The sequence below is a fragment of the Hipposideros armiger genome, unplaced genomic scaffold, assembly GCF_001890085.2.
Source record: "Hipposideros armiger isolate ML-2016 unplaced genomic scaffold, ASM189008v1 scaffold_790, whole genome shotgun sequence".
Taxonomy (NCBI): Eukaryota; Metazoa; Chordata; class Mammalia; order Chiroptera; family Hipposideridae; genus Hipposideros; species Hipposideros armiger.
This window is the reverse complement of record NW_017732140.1, coordinates 466,521-485,480: the sequence shown is the minus strand read 5'-3', so window position 1 is coordinate 485,480 and position 18,960 is coordinate 466,521. Positions and strand designations below refer to the sequence as shown.

Genomic DNA, 18,960 nt, shown 5'->3' with positions numbered 1-18,960 from the left:
AAACTTGGTTTCTCCATCCACCGCTCCTGCTACATGAGTCTGTACAAATGTAGTGCAGATAAGACTTAGCAGAAATCAAACTTCCCTACTTCTTTTTAGCATAAGAGCCTAAGCTATACGTGACAGGCCATGACTTTGGAAATGTTCGTAAGCGGTATTCTGGGATATGTCATTTTTGTGGACAAGAGGCTGAAGTCACAGCAACCAGGAGCCCTCAGCGGAAAGGACCCCTCCCTAGCTTCAGCTGTTTGTGTCATCGGGGCGCCTGGTTCCAGCACAGGGAGCAGGGAGCCAGTCAGAAAAGATTCCGGCCCCTTGCTCCCCTTTCAGGTCAGCGGGTCATGGGAAGCCTGGCATGGAGCCGGCTGCTGGTCCCAGGTGGCCAGGTGGAGCCCAGGACCCGCCTCTGCCCATCACGTGACCAAACCCATCTGGAGCCAGAGGCAGGGAGAGAACACAGGTGGAGCAGGGCGAGCCCATCAGCTCCAACCTCACCAGGATCTCCAAGGAGCCCTCAGGGCCACCGTTTATGACCCACACACATGTGGTGCAGCTCTTCTCAGTCCAGGTGGAAGCCCAGGCGTAAGATAGGCACGGGTCTCTCTTGCTGTCCCGTGAGTTGCCCAACCTTGGGCCCTCAGACACCTTAAGCATTCTCCTACCGCTGGAGAAGGCAGCAGACACAGCCACCATCTCTGACACTTCACCAGGGAGCAGAGCACAGGGACTGCTTGATCCAAGCTTCCAGTTTTATTAACTATTTCAGATTCACCTGTTCCACCACCAGCTTCCGGAGTCCTCACACTTGACCTGTTCTGCAGAAACTCTGGACTCACTCTACTCTTCAGAGCCCTCCCAGACTGGCCCCCGCCCGCCCAGCCCCCAGGCCTGGGCTCCCACCGCGCTGTTTCCAGAGTGCTCACCATGTTACCTTGTGCTTGTTGGATGTACCCTGTCCCCTCTCCTCCCACACACCTTTCCCCTGGAGTGGGGCTACCCAGAGCTCTATCCAGCATGCAGGTGGCACGTAATATGTGTTTGCTGGCAAATGGAGCAGCCACTATATATTTGCAAGAGAGGCAGGTGCAAAGCACTGCGGAGGCAGGATGGGACCTCACCCCACTCACCCCGAGGCCAGTGGAGCACTGCCGCACACACACACGCACATGCACACACACACACGCGCACGCACACACACGCACGCACACACCTGCGCGCACACGCACGCTCACGCACGCACGCACGCACGCGCGCACACACACACACCCCTAGAGTGGGCATAGCTTTACTCCTGACTAGTCCCTTCTTCCATGACGCCCACCCAAATCCACCCTCCTACAGCCACCAGGAGGGGGTGTGAGTGACAGCTGAAGGCAAAGCCCCTGAGGACTCTTGCAAAGACAAGATGACGCCATCTCTCCTAAGAGGCGACCTGTGCTGTTCAAAGCCCCCGTAAGCCATGCCCCAGAAGCCCACCCCGCACACAGGAGACCAGAGTGGATGTGCTCTCTCAACACCCTCCAGGACTCGTTCATTCAGTGAACCTTCCCTGAGGGACTTGGCTCTACTGAACAACAATAAACAGGCAGTCTTGGTGCTCAGAAACCTGAGGCTCTCCGCAGGCTACCTCCAAACCTCTCCCGGGTCAGCTGGGGTCCGTCGGCCCTAGTGACATCAGAGGACTGCACACACCCTCCTGACAGGTAGCCCGTCCTGCCGCATGTGTGCTCAGCCCACCCTTTCTTCGGTTGTCCCTCAGGCATAGGCCACAGCCCATCGAGCCCTGGACCTGCAGAGCTCCGGCTGCATCTGCCCGACGCTGCCACAGTCCCTCCACACAGCGGTCAAGGCCGCCTCCTGAGAGCAGAGCTGGACCACACCAGTCCTGCCCCCAGGCCCCGTCACCGCTCCCACCTGTTCGTGCAGCATTGCATGCTGTTTCCTCTGCCCTCAAAAGTGCTGCCGGAAGAGGAGACACGCGTGCCTGCCTCACACGGACCTCACAGGCTCGGCCCACTGTCGCTGCCCCGGTGGTTTCTCCACTAGGGAGCTGAGAGCACTGGACAGCAGGGAGGGCCTGCCCCAAGCTCAACCCCTTCTCTGCACGAAGGCGGCAGAGACCTGCAGGGAGAGGTGAGGTTTACGAGAATGATGGGCTGAAGGAAGGTGGCCCCGCGGCTGCTGGCCCTGCCAGGGCTCTCGATAAGGACCATCCAGAATCGTTTGACAATAATGCGGCAGAGGCCTGGGGAAATTCACTTTGGGGTTGTCAGGGGTTCAGCCACACCCAACTACAAGGGAAAAGACCATCCTGAACAGCTTGAGGGAGGCAAGAGAAGCTTGGTCAGAAAAGGGCCTCGGCGTTCCTGAGGCGTTTATCCGAGGGTTTGCAATAGTTATTTTCGTATCAACAGGTAGCAACTCAGAGGAAAAGATAAAGGACATCAGTGTGGAGGAGAAAGGGCTCTATAATAAACCTGACAAGTCCAGTGACCGAAAGTGACCTCACAGGGTGCTCTGATCATATGTCCCTAACTGGCAGGTCATGGCGGGTCGTCACACCCCAGGCCTCTAAGCCTTAAGCAGCCCCGTCCATTGTTTCTGTGCAGCTAGGTCATCACACCTTTGAAATAACCCATAACCACCCTCAGGAGAGCACAGTCGCGTTAACTCTCCTGTAACCCAATCCCCGCCTTGCTCTCCCACCTCCGTGTCACCTTCCTCATTCCTCCCTAAAAAAAAAGCTGCAAAACTTATTCTCCGGGGCATTTGCGATCTTGCTCCCTGGGAATGTCGTCAATTTGGCTCAAATAAACTCTTATAAAAATTCTCTACATGTCTGGACATTTCTTATGCTGACACCAATGACAACGTTAAATAATGGTGTGTCAGTTTCGCCTGCCAGCTGACCTGTGAAGCCAGAAACTCACAGGTACATCATGGAGTGCCTGTCACAGGTAAACAGTGTCATCAGAATTAGGAGCAGGAGCAGTCAGTGACACATTTCACTGGGACAAAATGGACCATTAGAATCCCGGGCCCCACCAAACACAGTCGAGTATGAGTTTGCCCCGATTCTGGCCCCTACTTGCCTTCCCTCAGCCTCCTCCACACTCTGTTCCTAGGATCTTTCCTTTCACTGGGCTGTGTGTGTCTCAACAATGAATCCTAAGAGGACTGCTGAACAGGGGGCTGTGTAGGTACCCACATGTGAAGTCATCACCTATGAAGGCATCACCTGTGAAGGCAGGGGGCCCTCAGCCCTCAGCCCTCAGCCCTGCTGGTTTACACTCACTCAACAGCTCTGCTTAGCGAGCACCTGACCATCGAGTGGGATGCAGTTTGCGACTAGTGACAGTGTCCCAAGGAAAATGGCTTATGGGGCCGGCCGAGTGGCGCGTTGGTTAAGAGCTGGCTTGGGATGCCAGCTCTGAGCAGCAGGGCCCCGGTTCGGATCCCACATGAGGGCCAGTGACGCTGCGCCCTCTACAGCTAAGATGGAGAACAGCTCGACCTGGAGCTGGGCTTTCGTGAGTCGCCGGCAATAGCGTAGGCTGCAGTGGGGCTGCAGTGGGCTGTCATAAGCTACCGTGTGTGGTCGGCAGCCAGCGTGAGCTGCTAAGAGCCGCCGTGAGCAGCCGTCCAAAGGCCAGGGAGTGACTGCCTCACCCGGGAAAAGCGCAATGATAATATCAACATGGGCCCGTGAAGCAACGTCCTCTACAACTAGACTGAAGAACAAAAGGACAGCAACTTGTCTGTTCCCCTTCCCCGATTCCCCAACACTGTTCCCCTCCTCCAATTCCCCAATAAAATCTTTAAAAAAAAAAAAAAAGAAAGAAAAGAAAATGGCTTAGACGTTAGTTGAGTTCCAAGGTCAGTCACTCATGAGGATTCACACCCCAGCCGTCGCGGGCCTCCCCCACCAGTGCTGCTGAACACATGGAGTCTGCTCCCCAAGACCTGGCCCAGGACCTCGCCTGCAAGTCTCTCCAAGTCCCTGCCGACACACATGAGGATTGGCGACTGTCACCCTCCCGATGAGCACAGACAGCACTGTGCTTCAAGCAGTAGAAACAGGTCCAGTCCCACTCCCAGACTTTTCCTACGAGACAGCATAGCTGCGAGGACATGGGGAGGAACAGGAAAGAACTGGAAAAAGGCAAAGCTGACCAAGAGGCCACAAGCTGACCTGCTGCTCCATCACACTGCCCTACTACCCTCATTCTGACAGACCGAACTGTGGCCTGCCTGGTGACAGGCCCCCAAACCTAACCCCAGTGTTCCCAGCACAGGCAGCTTGGGTACCGGTCTACTCCAAGAAACCTCAAGGTGGGAGGTGACCTTGCGTCACCTGTTTCTGGCTGACAAGTAAAGCGTAGGGTTCCACAAGGGGCCTGGCCAGCAGTTCCAGTTCCGGCTCTGCCTCTCCACAGTGGAGCAGCAGCTGGGCCTCGTGTTCCTCATCTGTAAATGGGGGATGTGAACTTCTTCCTGGGGCCATCTTGAAGAGTAAGTAAGATAATACACAAGCCCACAGGGGAGAGGGGTCTGCAGGGGCCACTAGCAGAGATGACACACTGGTAGCGTGTTTCCTGTCTACAGTGTTTTTCAGTTTGAAATATTTATCAATGTTTTTAATTATCAAGAAATCACAGGAAGCCCCGGCTTGCTGGCTCTCCTGAAGTGTGGGGAGGCCTGGCAGCCCTGGCCTGTACTCCTGCATGACCGTAAGCCAGGGCGAGCAGTGGCCTTTGGCTGGGCCGTGCGCGCTGTGCCCCCAGAGCCCCACATTCCACCACCCCTGTATCCACTACTCAGCATTCCCATCACCTGTCTGCAGGGGCAGAGCCAGGTTTTGGGGGGCCTTGAAGCTTATCACTTGGGGAGTCCTCTTTAAGAAAAAAATTGTTTAACTATGAATACAAAATTAGGTACAAGTGAGGGGTCCTAAAGGTCAAGTGTCATTAATGTCCTAAGTCTGTCTCGTTGGCTTTTGAAACCCGGGACAAATGCAGCAGCTGCTGCCACGTGCTTACAGGTGATGAAACTCTGGCAAGGACTTGTATGCAAAGGTCCATCTCTCGGTTTTTGACAAGAGACTGTACAGCCAAAGGACCGATCCCCTTTCTTCTTGGGTGTCGTGGGGCTGAGGCTGTTAATTTCACCCCCACACCTCACTAACTTTCAGATGCCACTGAAGTCCAAAGAAGGTGATTCCGGGAGCAACTGAAAAGGACTGTAAGGTGCTGGGTCTGGGTCTCTGTGCTCGTGCATCTAGAGCACCAGGTGTGTGCTGGGAGCAGGCACTCAAAGATATCCCTAGGGATCAGCGACTTGCGACTTGGCTCTGTGGCCAGAATCTAAAGTCCATGAGGGTGAAGCCAACAGGTCCTCGAATAACAATGCAAATTCGTTGTGACACTGATGGGAAGCCAGGAACCTAACTCGTTTGTATCAATCAGCCTGTGGTAACACTGGTTAGTTACACATCATTTCACCTCAAGTTCCAGAGCCGATCAGCGTTAAGTGAGGGCTCACTGTACTTTCTTCTGTTTACTGTGGAGCCTCTAGGGTCTGGAACAATTTCTGGCATGTAGGAAGACATTCAAATTTATTTAATGCATGCTTTCTTGGGGGATTTTCATAAATATTATGAAAATTATTCCTGCCCATTTAAAATAGAAGAAGCCAGGATTCAGAGAGGTTGGGGAGTCCTGCCCAGAGACACACAGCTAAGCGGCACAGAACCAAGGCTCAGACCCATGTATCTGAGGCTGTCCCAGAAAGCAGAGGGCAGCAGCCACGGAAGGACGCAACCCCCTGACCTGGCAGAGCAGGTTCCACAAGCCACGAGCTCTCATCAGGGATTTCTCAAAACGTCTCAGAGTCTTGAGAAATAAACCTCCAGAGTCCTCCTCCTTCAACATTCTGAATATTGGAACTCCTGCTTTTAATTCAATAATTCCTTGGGCCTCTTGCTCTTTCCCTCCTTTGTCTAACAGATTGTTAGCAAGTTCTGATTCCAAAGCAATCAGAAATAAGCAGGAACACGTAGCACTCAGTTCCCACATGAACAGATGGGTATCTTCTCTACCATTTTCTGAATCATACTTACCTTTTACAGATCACCTGTCAGGTGCCTCCTCCTGCAGCAGGCAAGTCACATAATTTGATGTATGAAGCAACCCTACAAGGAAGGTACTACAGTCGCCATTGCACAGACTGGAAACAGGCTCAGTGTGGTTAAAAAATATGCTCCTGAAGAGACATATAAATCCTGGTACTCATCCGGGGCACAGAAGGCGAAAACCTTGACCGATTCCTCTAAAGCCCACTCCAAAGGTATTTTTCTCTAGATCTCCACCCCTCAAACACCGGCATGCTCCACTGCCATGTGTATTTACAACAGCCCTCTGACCTGCTCTGGAAATGCAAGGGGACAAGGCCAGCCCACTTCAACTATCACAGAAACACGCAAAACAAAATGGCATTCTGCAAAGCAAACCTCCTGTGTGATAGATGCCCCACAGGAAGGATGAAGTGAGTGAGAAAGACTGCGGCATAATTACAATGGTCAATCGCTGTGCCAAAAATTCCTAGTCCACACACAATTAAAAGCACCCAAGAGCTAGAAATATGTGGAGTTTCTCCTCCTTTAGAAAATGTTATCCAAGTAGCACCTGCTGCTAAAAAGCAAATTCCTAAAAATAGAGGTCAGTCAACTCAGGAGAGTCAGCCAGCATCAGATGCGTCAAACATGCCGGCCCGAGAGCTCCTGGCCCAGTCATCCCTTGTGGAGACACAGGATCACACCCATTTTAACCAGAGAAATGCCCCAGGAAACAAGGCTGCCCAGTGTGTGTGTGTGGGGGGGGGGCGCAGAGCGGGGGAGGCTAAATCATATTAATACCTTCACACATGGTAAAAACCTTGCTCCAGTTACATCTCCAATCACAAAAGCAAGAAAGGCAAGACTGCAACCACAGACCTGTCCGTGAGCAGGAACGTCGAGGAGAAGGACATGGCGTCTACTGTGGCCACACAGCTCTGCGAGGCCAGCCAGAAAGGCACTGCCTCTCCCCTCGCCACATTCCCAGCACGCCGGAGCCACAGTCCCAGGGGAGCACCATGGACACCCTTCCGAGTCCTGCTGCCCACGGTCTGGAAGGTTAAGGCATGCAGGAAGGAGTGGACCAGCTGGAAAGGCAGGGGCGGGGCGGGGCGGGGCGGGCAGGACTCTGACTCCTAACGAGTCACAGGGAGGAGGAGGGCGGGCAGTCTGGGAAGCAAAGTGTGAGTGACAGGTTCCTGGGGCTCCACACAGCTCTGAAGCATGTCGCATCTCAGCGCCCTGCGGAGACCCAGAGCCACACACCATGCCAGGATAGGCAGATGAGCCACAAAACGCACGGGCACTTCTGTCCGGGAAAGAAGGCGAAGTCACATTAGGAACAACCTACAGCAGCGGTTCTCAACCTGTGGGTCGCGACCCCTTTCAGGGTCAAACGACCCTTTCACAGGGGTTGCCTAAGACCATCGGAAAACAAAAAGATACTTACATTACGATTCATAACAGTAGCAAAATTATAGTTATAGAGTAGCAACAAAAATAATTTTATGGTTGGGGGTCACCACAACATAGGGAACTGTATTAAGGGGTCGCGGCATTAGGAAGGTTGAGAACCGCTGACCTAGAGCGTCTCCTGTGTGCCAGAACCACTGCTTTGTGAGAAGAGCTCAGGTATTTAGGTGAGTCACATCATAGTCACTTCAGTGAGAGCCCAAATACCTACATCAGAACCACCCCCAAGGGACTCTCCCCGTCCCCGACTCCAAATACCATTAAAAACTTTTCAAGGACAACTTCAAGGTCAGCAAAACCAAGCTATTCTAAACCCACAGGAAGCTGCTACAGGACGGCTGGCCCGCCCTTGGGGCAGCACCATTTCCTGGGTCACGTGTCAACAATGAGCCCCGGTGAAACGCTGCCCGCTTCATGCGCCCACCAGGGTCCTGTACTAACCAGCTCCACAGTCGCTCTAAAAGAAGAAATCCACCTGCCGGTGTGTTTGTATGCTCCCAACTGCACAGAAAGTCTGACAGACAGTCAGTAGATGGCCATCTCTGGCAAGAGAAGATGGTGAGGGGCCAAGAGGGAAATTTTCCTTTACACATTTCTGTATTGCTAAAAAAAAAAAAAAAGTCAAATGAGCATATATTACTTGTGCAATTAAAAAAAATAAAGACAATCAGATGTGGGAGGCAACATGGCACTGGAGTGGTAGCGAGCACCTAGTCTGTGCCAGGCTCTGGACTAGTGAACAAGACCCATGAAATTGCTGCCCAAGCACAGGGGGCATTGGGCGGAGAGGGGGTGGGGGAGACTAATGTATGTACACTAATGCCATGGATCCCAAAGTGGGGTGTCTGGACTAGAGGCAACATTACCTGGAGACTGGTTGGAAACCCAAATCCTTGAGCCCCACCCAAACCTCCCGAATCAGAAACTGGGGCAAGGCCCAGCAATCTGTGTTTTCATGAGCCCCCCCTCCAGGTGGCTCTGATGCTCGCTCCAGTTAGAGAAGCAGTGTTCTGACTATACACTTAAAATTCCTGCTATCCTACTTCAAACTTCTGGTCAAATTCCTCACTCTGCAAGGAGTCAAATCCACATTTCTGGGTCCAGCACATCAGCAGCTCAGGGTGAGGCCAGAGCAATCAATCATTCACAGAGCAGCCAGTCAGGCAGAGCCCCGCCCCCTTCTTCAGCCCCCTCCTGTCTCTCAGGATACCTGTGTTCTCCCCATACCTCAGAAGCTGCAGCTTCCGGTTCCCACATCCCTTCAAATTCTTCAGCCTGCAATATTCATGTTTTATGATTATGCATCAGCAAAAAATTTTCCAAAAATATCTATAATTTAAAAACTCACAAAGAAAACTCAGGTCCAGATGGCCTCACTGGGTGAATTCTTCCAAACATTTAAGAAACACTCAGAGAACAAAACTTTTACTACTTAACCTGATAAAGCTCTTTAATAAAAAGTAAGGTATCTGATAAACAGATATCCCACAGGAAACATCACACTTAATGGGGAAATAGGGGACGTTTTCCCGGGCAGAGGCCAGGACCCAGGCAAGAGGTTCCCCCAGCAGCACCACTTCAGTTCAGCCCTGTATGGGAGTTCCTAGTCATGCAACAGGCAAGAACACTAAGTGAAAGGAGTAAGAATTGGAAACAAAACTCACCTACAGACAGCAGGATTTTCTACAGAGAAAATCCAAAAGAATCCACAAATAAACTATTAGAAAACCTGAATTTAGCAAGATCACAGCATTCAAGGTCTACACACAAAAATTTGCATTTCTAACAAGCATTTATAACATGGCACTTGTAAAACCATCCAAAAATAGCAAATAACTTGGAATATATTTAATGATAAAAACACAACACTTTTATATAAAAAATAACTATAAAATACTGTGGACAAATGAAAGAAAATCTAAATAAATGGAAGGACATGCCATATTCAGGGATCAGAAGTCTTCATAGAGTAAAACATAATCAATAGATTCAATATAATCCCAAACAAAACCATAATTTATATGGTTTAAAATTTATATGGAAATGAAAATAGACCTACAATAGCCAAAATTATCTTAAAGAACAAAGCAGGAGGGCTTACTCTATCAGATATCAAGATCTACTATATAGCTATAGTAATTTTAAAAGAATATTAGTGCTATTAGTAAAAGGACAAATAGACAATAGAAAATATATGGCCACCTGATTTATTTCAAAGGCTCAGTGGGAAGGATCATCTTTACAATAAACCACCATCCACACCATACAGAAAATTAATTCCGATGGACCGTGGATCTAGTTGGTAACGGCAAAACAAAGCTTCTGGAAGATAACATAGAATTTCTTAAATAGGACAAAAAAGGCACTAACCATAAAAAGAAAAGATTCTATAAACTAGAATTCATTACAATTAAGTACTTCTGTTCATTAAGAAAACAAAATGAAAAAAAGCATTTCGAGAATGAAAAGGTAAGCCATCCACAGCAGAGGAGAAGGTCTTTGCAACACACATATCTCACAAAGGACTCTTACCCTGAATATTTCAAATATGCCTACAAATCCGAGAGACAGCCCAAGACAGGCACCTCACTAAAGATTTCAAGTGGCCAATAAGATGTGAAAAAGTACATCATATCATTAGTCATCAGGGAAGTGCAAAGAAAAACCAAATATCCCCACCCTATCATACCAGAATGGCAGAAAGAAAAACCACAAGAACAAAAAACTGATGATGCCACATTGTGAAGAGGATGGAGAACCCCCAGAATGCCTGCACATCACTGGCAGAAGTACGAACGGGTCCAGGCACCTTGGAAAGCCGCTTAGCAGTGTCACCCCTGGTCATGTGTGCACTACAAGACATGCACGAGAATGTTACAGTGAGCATTCTCCTGAAGTGCCACAAACAGAACGAACCAAATGTCCACCCACAGGGGCACAGGCAGGGATGTTTGTGCAACTGAAAACTACACAGAAGGAAAGAAAATAAAGACCACCAGCAACCTGGGTCAACCTCAAAGAAAGTCAGACACAAAAGTATAGGCTGCATGACTCCATTTCTCTAACGTTCACAGAAAGGCAAAGCTAATCTCTGGTGCCAGAATCAGAACAGCGGTTGCCCTTCAGAGCGCGAGGCTTCAGGGGTGCTGGTACTGCTCTGTATACAGCCAGGTGCGAGTGTGCACGTGTACACGTCACTACACAGGACACTTCAGGAAATGCTCCCCTCTGGGGCCTTTCCTGCTGGCCCCCCACTTCGTCCCTCCTGTGTGTTCCCAGAGCGCCTGTGCATGTTACCTGACAGGGAGCTGGGGGCTTGTGTTTTAGTTATGCATCACCTCCCACTACATGTCGGGGGGGGGGGGCATCTTACTTGGTCTTTGTGTCCCCAAGGCCTGGATCTACCTGCTGGGTAGTGCTACATTAACAGGTAATTCATTAACTAACCCTGAAACACACTCTAGCCTGTACGCCTCTACTGATAAGTCAGAGTCCAAAACAAGACACAGTGTTCTGTGTCACAACCTCCTTGAAGTCTCCTTCAAGCACTCTCTAACGTTTAAGTACAGGGAGGAAAAACTGAACGGGGATGCATTCTTGAGTTTTTTTGTTTTTTTTTTTTTTTTTTTCAGCTGAGCCATCCTGCTACCTGTTGGCAGCTCAGCGGCTGCTCAGCTCGGGCTGGACTCGAACCGCTGTTGCTCAGAGCTCAAACTCTTGAGCGAGCTCTTAACCAACTGAGCCACTCGGCCGGCCCCGGGGATGCATTCTTTAACATCAACTTGGGTTTTTACAAGGAGAGAGAAGGCAGGGCGAAAATAGCGATGTAAGTTAATATAGAACGTTAACTCTACTAGAGAAAAGAATACGAATTTCTTCTTAGTCTCCAACTGGATACTAAGGAGAAGAGGGAAAGAAGGGTTGCTAGTTAACAATCGTCTGTAAGCATGCCAGATCAGGAGTGGTTTGGGCTCACGAGGAGTTGAGAGAAGGGGTGAAATGACCGTTGTTTCAATGTTAGGAACCGTGAGGAGTGAGACCTAAGGTGGAAAGTCTGTCTACACATGTGATTCTGCGTCAGGCAGATCTGGGCTCAAATCCCGGCTGCAGAACAAGCTGCGTGACCCGGGGTGAGACACGCACCTTTCGGCTTTCTCACCTGGACAACAGAGGTACCACACCCAGTTACCCGGCTACTGACTGATGCGTGTGCTCACCAGTTACACTGAGGCAGCTTACTCATTACACAGGGCCAGTTCATTCATCTCGTTTAAACCTAAGCCTATTCACACGTCATTTCTTTCATTCAACACATACATATCGAGCAGCAACTGTGCCAGGCACTGCGCCCAGTACAGGGAATACAACTGCTGATGGCCGGACACAGTTCCCCAATCTGCAGGGGGCTTCTCTACGCCTTTCCTTGCCTTAAGGTCACACAGTAAACAGAAGGGCTTGGATGTAGGCTTAAGTCCATCTTTCCTCTGGTGGCTCTCAATCCTGGCTGCAAGCTACAATCACCCAGGGAGCGTTTTTAAAAATCCAAATGCCCAGGTCTCACCCCAAACCAATGAAAAGTGATCTCTGACAGTGGGGCCTAGATATCGGTTGTTGTTTTTTTTTTTCAGTTTCCTGGACAATTCTTTTATGTAGCCAGGCTGAGAACTTTGCTCCCTAACTAATAAATGTTTCCCTCCCCATGCTCTCTCGTTGTTTTAACGGATGCTTTAATCTATATGAATTGAAACTCCTTCTAGCAGTTTCCATGAACAGTGAATTATAATCTTTTAGGGTTTGCTTTAAACTACTCCAACAATTCTACTCTCTAAAGCAACACAGAACTGTGAATACCTGCCTTACAGTGGAAACTTTTCTAGTGTCTTCCAGTCTCCTCTGCTTCCACTGATCCAGGCTGTGCACCAAGTCCTAACCCAGGTGATCTAAAGAGCTCACCTGAGCGTGCCCCCTCCCTCCTGGCAGCAAACCTTGGCCATGCCCCCCGGAACCCAGCACATGCCTTCTCCTCTCACAGCCCTGGGGCACAGAGGGCCTGCTCATGGGGTTTGTTAAAACCAGCCGCTCTTACATGCGGCTCAGGAACAAGGATCTACACTGCACAAGTGGAGAGGACCAAGCCACCAGGCTCTCCTAATGTGGCAGGGCTAGTCAAGAACAATGGGTGGCATTAGCTGGGGATCATGGATGGCTAAGACCCAGAGTCTGCCTTGAGGGGCTCATAGTTAAGAACAAGACACAGAAAATAAAGCTGGACTAAAGGCTGCAGGAGAGCAGGAATGGAGCAGTGTGCCTGGAAGAGGCCGCCTCCGCCCTGGGAATGCCGGGAAGGCTTCACAGAAGAGGTGTCAGCTGTGCTGAGCAGTGAAGGTGTGCAGATGTCAGACTAGGGCATACGAGGCGGAGGAGAAGGGAGGGAGGTGTGAACCAGCAATGCGAGCTCAGTGTCAGGCCCATGAGCCAGAGCAGCAGCCCAGAAGGATGGGGGGAGGGGGGGACACACGGACCAGAGGCATTTCTGCATTTTGTAGCCGAAGGCCCTAGGAGGATAAACCCTCCCAGACTTAACCTGACGCCAGGGCTAGGACGAACCCTAACAGTCCATCAGCCCTCGCTGAGTGTCCTCATTCATAAAACAGAGGCTGGATTCTCACTGCCAGTAACCTTGCACCAAGGTCAGAGGGCTCCTGGGGGTTCACAGCCACCATCTTGGGAGAGGGCAGATCAGATCTGACTGGGGGTCGGGTTGGGATGGGGGTCATGAAGCCGGCAGCAGTTCTGGAATTCTGGCCCAGGAAATCATCTGAAATGCAGACAACACACTGACGTGCACACAGGTAATTTTATCAGCAAAAACCAGGAAGAAAACCACTTCCTTATTGTTTGACAAGTAAATGATTTACAGGATGAAATACCACAAAGACATTAATAAGCATATAAATTTTTAATTACGTGGGGAAATGATTTCTATAAGTAAAAAAGCAAGATTCCACACTGTAGAAATATTACCCATTTTTATATTTTAAATTCATAGAAAGTCTATATGGAAATACAGTAAGAAGGAAAAATTAGTAGTAGGTATAAAAGTAGAAAGGACAACAATAGGATGACGAACATAAAAATTTTCCTGTCTATATTTAAAGAGAATCTTTAAGAAAACGCATAAAAAAGGTTTATCGTTTTTAAAAATGTCTCAGAAGAATGTGCCAGCTTTGCAGACACCACAGGTGTGGGTGCCACAGGTTCAATCTGAAGCCCACAAGCTCTGTGACTTGATATGGGAGACCAAACTGTTGATGGGGGGGGGGGTCTTCTCCCGATATCTAGAACAATAGCATCATCGAAAAGGAAAATGTTTAGATTCCAAAAGTTAGGTGTATCAGCTCTCTTTATTACATTTTTTAGATTTACAGTCTACCCCTCATTCACTTAAGGCTATTTACTGAACATCTACTAACTGTCTGCATTGGCTGGGAAAACAAAGAACGAGTAAGACGTGGCCCCTGCCTTCCAAAAGCTCACCATCGACAGGGTGGGAAGGGTGTCAGTGCTGTCTCAAAAGTCGTCCAGGGAACGTGGCATCCAAATGAGGGCTTTGGAAGGGGTGGAGTGATCAGACAGGGCTTCCCTAAAGGAGGTGACACTTCCGGTGACAACAAGAGTTTTCCAGGCAGAGGAAGCAGAATGGGCAAAGGTGCAGAGATAAGACGGTTGGTTCAGAGAACTCAAAGTAACGAGTTCAGTTTTTATGGCTGCAGCACAGAACGGGAGCTGGACGCCTGGGAGGTGCGCAGGGACTGCATCCGGAACGCTCCTTACACCGCCAGGCCAAGCAGTTTGGAGTCTATCCTGCAGGGGATGAGAACTACCACTTAGGCAAGAGAATGCCAAGCATTCAACTCGACTCCAGGCATTTAATTCTCAGAAAGAAGTGGAGGGGAAGGCAGATCGAAAATAAAGACCCCGAAAATGGCCAAAGCTCCCAGCTAGTCACCAAACCAAGCACGGTCCTGTGTCCCAGCCTCCCCTACAGGTAGCTGTGACCACAGGACTGAGTTCCCGCCCATGAACGGCCAAGTGCGGTGATGTGTGCCACTGCAGTGTCCTGGCCCCCAGACCCCCACCCACCACCCTTCCGGAGTGTCCCCTTCTCAGCTTGATACAGAGGAGTCCAAAGACCTCATGTTGAAACCGACAGAGCCAGGAGATGGGAAGAACTTGGGAGAGCATGAGCTGGAAATAAACGTCCATTGTGTCTGAGCCATTAATCCAGTTCAAGCTGTTACAGCAGCAAGCGGTTCACCTAAGTAAATATGTATTCACGTGTTCTCCCCACAGACTTTGACCACCACTCTATTTCTTCTGCTCTAAAAATAACTGCTCTCGAAGGGACTTCTAAAAGGAATGAAATCTGCTCATTGCAGGGTAAAGATTTACAGTGAGTGAGCGGTCAGGTGCCAGGGCCAGGGCAGGCCCAGGAAGGGCCTTTTCCTCGTCTCCCTGGCCCCTCCCACCTCTGCAGGAACGGGATTGGGGACTGAGCCCACGCCCTCTTAATCTCGTTTGCGGTATCTCCCCTCCTGGCAGGAAAAGTGTTTTGACACCCAAATCTGAAACCTAAAGGCTATTAGGACTTAAATCCAAACCCACAAACATTTTACTATTCCCTGTAACACTCTGCACACAGGGCCTGGATTTGAAAAGCCTCTGGCTGGAAGCAAAGGGGAATTAGGAAAACTGGACTCTGCTGTGGGGCCCAAAACCGCTATCAGGCAAGTCTGGATGAGTCATCGCTCTTCCACACAGAGAACCTTACAGGAGTCCCGACATAAACCACAACGATTCACAACAAAGAATCAGCAAAACTGGAATTGAAACAACTCTCAGTTACAAACCCAGCTCACTGAACAGAAACAGGAACTAGTTGATGTGGCAATCTAGTCAGACGTGTGTACACACGAAAAATACAGAAGGCATAAAAGAATTTACTGTTAGCTACCTCAAAGATTCAAAGTTCTACAAACACAATAAGGAAACATTTTAGAATGTGCACTACTCAAGGTAGAAATCAGAGTAAGGTAGTTTAAATTGTGTTATTCCACTAACATTTTTTCAGCGTAACAGGTTTTATACCCACCTGAGAAAAGGGAAGTTAATTAGTAGAAAGCACCTAGTGGCTGAAGGGCTCCCTTGCAGGAAAGGGTTGGCCTGTGGGTTTCTCAAGACCCCACAGACTCCTGTGCTCCCACAAAGTGTCCTGCACTTCACAGTGACTCACCCCTCCCAGGCTGACCGTGACCTCACCAAGTGCAGAAGCAACGCAGGTTGGCCAAGGCCGAGCACAGAAATCTGGGAGTTCCCGTAAGTAAAGGCAGTGTGTGGCTTCCCGACAGCACCAGTGCAACGGGGTGCTTCCGAACTCACGAAGCCCCATGAATCCTGCGAAGAACAAATACACTCTCCTTTCCCCCCGCCCTCCCAAATGAGCTTTTCTAGAGCTGTGCCATGTCTAAGGACACAGACGCCTTCCGGAAGCCAGGGCAGACAGACTCTGCAGAGAACTCAGCGACGCCCGTGAGGTTTCTCAGGAACACGCGCTGGCTGTTGAACAGGATACATACGGGATCCTCCTTGGTTGAGTCCACCCCACTCCTGAATGTTACTGGCTCCACAGTGAAAGTCTCTGCCCTCACCCAACACAAAGGGGCGAACTTCAAAGGCTTCTTCCCTCAGATCCTAACCCACCCAAGGGAAGGAAACAGATCATCAAGCCCAGCTGGGCTACAGAGCAATTCCTGTTTCCTGAAGTTCAGCACCTAGGAGAGAATTGGCTGGATCACAGAAAACCCAGCCGGGGGTCAGCCTTTTAATCAAGTCCTTAGGAATGCAGAGGCAGAGGAAGTGTGTGGTGTTCACCCCTCAGGACCGAATTAATCCTGTTGCTCTGTTTTCCCTTTTCTGCTACTCATCTCCCCGCAAGTCAGGTCAAGTGCACCTTTACTAGCATTCATCCACTCATTCACTCACTCAGTCCTTCAACAAGGCACTTCCCTAAAAAGCAGGGAAGAGATCCCTAATAAATTCTAGTGAAAACGCAGCACCCACCACCATGCCAAACACTTTATCTGCATTGCCTCGTTATGGCCATTTTGGAGATAAGGAAACCAAGGTTCAGGAAAATAAAGCAGCTGCCCAGCCGCCCAGCACGAAGGGCAGAGCAGAGTCACATCTTGGCTCTCCAACTGCACTCTGAATTCCCACCAAGTCCTTTGTCCCCGCGCTGGAGGCACCACAGACACCTCCTGGACACAGCTGAGGCTCCTCCATCTTCGCTGTGTTGAATATCCCTGGATATTCAGATGTGTGCTAAAGTTCAGTGTCACACAGGGCCTCATGTGACATTCTCAACACCCCGCAGAGGAGAAAGCGGGTCAGGCCTCTCCACCACACCTGCCTTAGTCGCAGGCCGCCTTCCTTGCCTCGTTTCCATCCCCCCCCCTCAGGGCCCCCATGGATGGCTCTTTCTGCAGCCTTCCCCTGGCTTCACACACGTCGGTACTGATTCGTTTGTTCTACAACTACCGTGTGTGCTGCTTTAATACACCAACCAGAACAAGGCTGTCACCTTGACTGTGTAGACCAGCACTGAACAACACCATTTCCCTCAATGATGGAAACACACAAGTCCAAGCTGTGCGACGCGGCAGCCACTGGCCGCACGTGGCCCCTGAGGCCTGGGGTGTGGGTGGCTAGTGTGACTAAGGAACCAAATTTTCCATTTTAATTAAATTTAAAGAGCTACATGTGGCTAGCGGCTAACACACTGGACAGCACAGGTCTGGACTCTGGCTGAAGCACACACGAGCTGCTGTGGGACCACGGACATGGCACAGGTGGGTGGAGGCCACACAGACGTGGGAAAAACAGGGCGGTTCCCCGCCAGCCCCAGAGCCTCTGCACCTGCCGTGTGCTTTGACCAGAACACGCTTTTCCCTCATGTCATTCAGATCTCTGCTCCAATGTCACTCGCCCAGCGAGGCCCTCCCTGAGCAGCCTATTTAAAATGGGACACACACCCCTTCACCCTCCCCGGGTACCCCACTTTTTATTTGCCCCCAGCACTCAGAGCCTGACATCCAGCACCTCTTGCAGCCGAGTGCCCAGAGCAGATTACAGGTGCCATGTGGTGCTTTGATTTGGGGGGAGGGGCTTACTGGCTGCTGCATCCCCAGGACCTGGTCCTGGGCCCGTATTCACCGAGGAACTGAATGACGTCTGAATTCAGCTATGTGACAAGCATTTACTGAGTTCTAACTGGGTGCCAGCATGGGGTGAGTGAGATGAAGTCCCTCAAGGGGCACCCAGGCTGGGGGTGCCCACCTGATGCTGCTGCACAGTGGCAGCCGCCGTAGCTACGGCAGGAGCAGGGAGCCGTGGAACCCCTTCCTGAGAATCTTCAGTGGGTCCTCCTCATTGGAAGTAAGCAGTGAGGGGCAGAGATGGAACCTACTCCAGGAGGGGTTGCCTTGCCCCGCGTGTGGGAGGGAAGAGGAGACGCTGACTCAGGAAGCTTCCTCCGCTGGGTGGCACTGGGGCTCCCTGGCCCAATGCTCCATGAGCACACGGGAAGGGGGCTCTGTGAAGGCCTGCAGCATGCACGAGCAGAGGGCTGAGTGAGAGCCAGGACGATGCCCACTGCCACTGCGCGGGCTGCACTTGGGTTCCTGCAGCCCTTCCCCACACACCACTCCAGCTGCGCCCACAACAGCGGGAAACGGCAGTTGTCCTGTCTCCACGTGTGCAGGACTTTCTCAGTGCAGACCCCACGCTGCCCCAAAGCGGGCTCCAGCCCCGCAGGCGTGCTGAGGGGTGCTGCAGCAGGGGAGGTCCCCAAGGACCTGGAACAACTGGGAGATGGGGCCCACCAGGAGGGCAGCCAAAGCCACAGCCCCTGGGCAGCTGCGATGACACACACCAGTCCTCCCCCCAGCCCAGTACCTTCCATGTGCCCCCTCTTGTGTGAGCATGGCCCCTTGGGGCACACAGAAGACCCGTGCAGCTGGTCCTCACACAGCGGCTGGAGGAGGCCCTCCTGACAGTGGCTCAGCCTTTGCAGAAACAGTTCGGGGATGCAGCATCTCAGAGAAGCAGGGAGAAGGTGTCCCTGAATGAGCGAGCCCCACTGTCTGCAGGCCTGGCCCTGGGCTGGTGCCTGTGGGGAATGCAGCCAGTGAGTGTGGTGTCTGCCGCAGGAGGCAAGGACTGAAGAGGAAATGACGCCTCACGTCCAGATGACCGTGGTCCACCTTCTTCTCAGAAGTTTCCTCTTGGCATTTCCTTCCCCTCTTGCTCTCCCAGCC

The 18,960-nt window shown here is 51.0% G+C and overlaps 2 protein-coding genes across 3 annotated transcripts in view; both read right to left on the bottom strand.

Annotated features, from left to right (window-relative positions):
* The window catches only part of LOC109374116 (TBC1 domain family member 14), an 87,143-nt gene that overhangs the window by 52,159 nt on the left and 16,024 nt on the right, over positions 1–18,960 (bottom strand). The window contains exon 1 of one of the 2 annotated variants that reach the window (XM_019628443.1): positions 6,992–7,179. The exons of the other annotated variant lie outside the window; for it this stretch is intronic. Within the exon in view, the coding sequence (XP_019483988.1) occupies positions 6,992–7,026 (35 nt within the window). The 5' untranslated portion in view covers positions 7,027–7,179. Of the gene's footprint in view, positions 1–6,991; positions 7,180–18,960 lie in introns of those variants that run through there. 2 annotated transcript variants of the gene reach the window in all.
* Positions 18,626–18,960, bottom strand: part of LOC109374111 (TBC1 domain family member 14-like) — a gene marked incomplete at its 5' end in the record, with an annotated part of 16,683 nt that continues 16,348 nt past the window's right edge. The window contains one exon of the mRNA XM_019628431.1: positions 18,626–18,960. Within this exon, the coding sequence (XP_019483976.1) occupies positions 18,667–18,960 (294 nt within the window).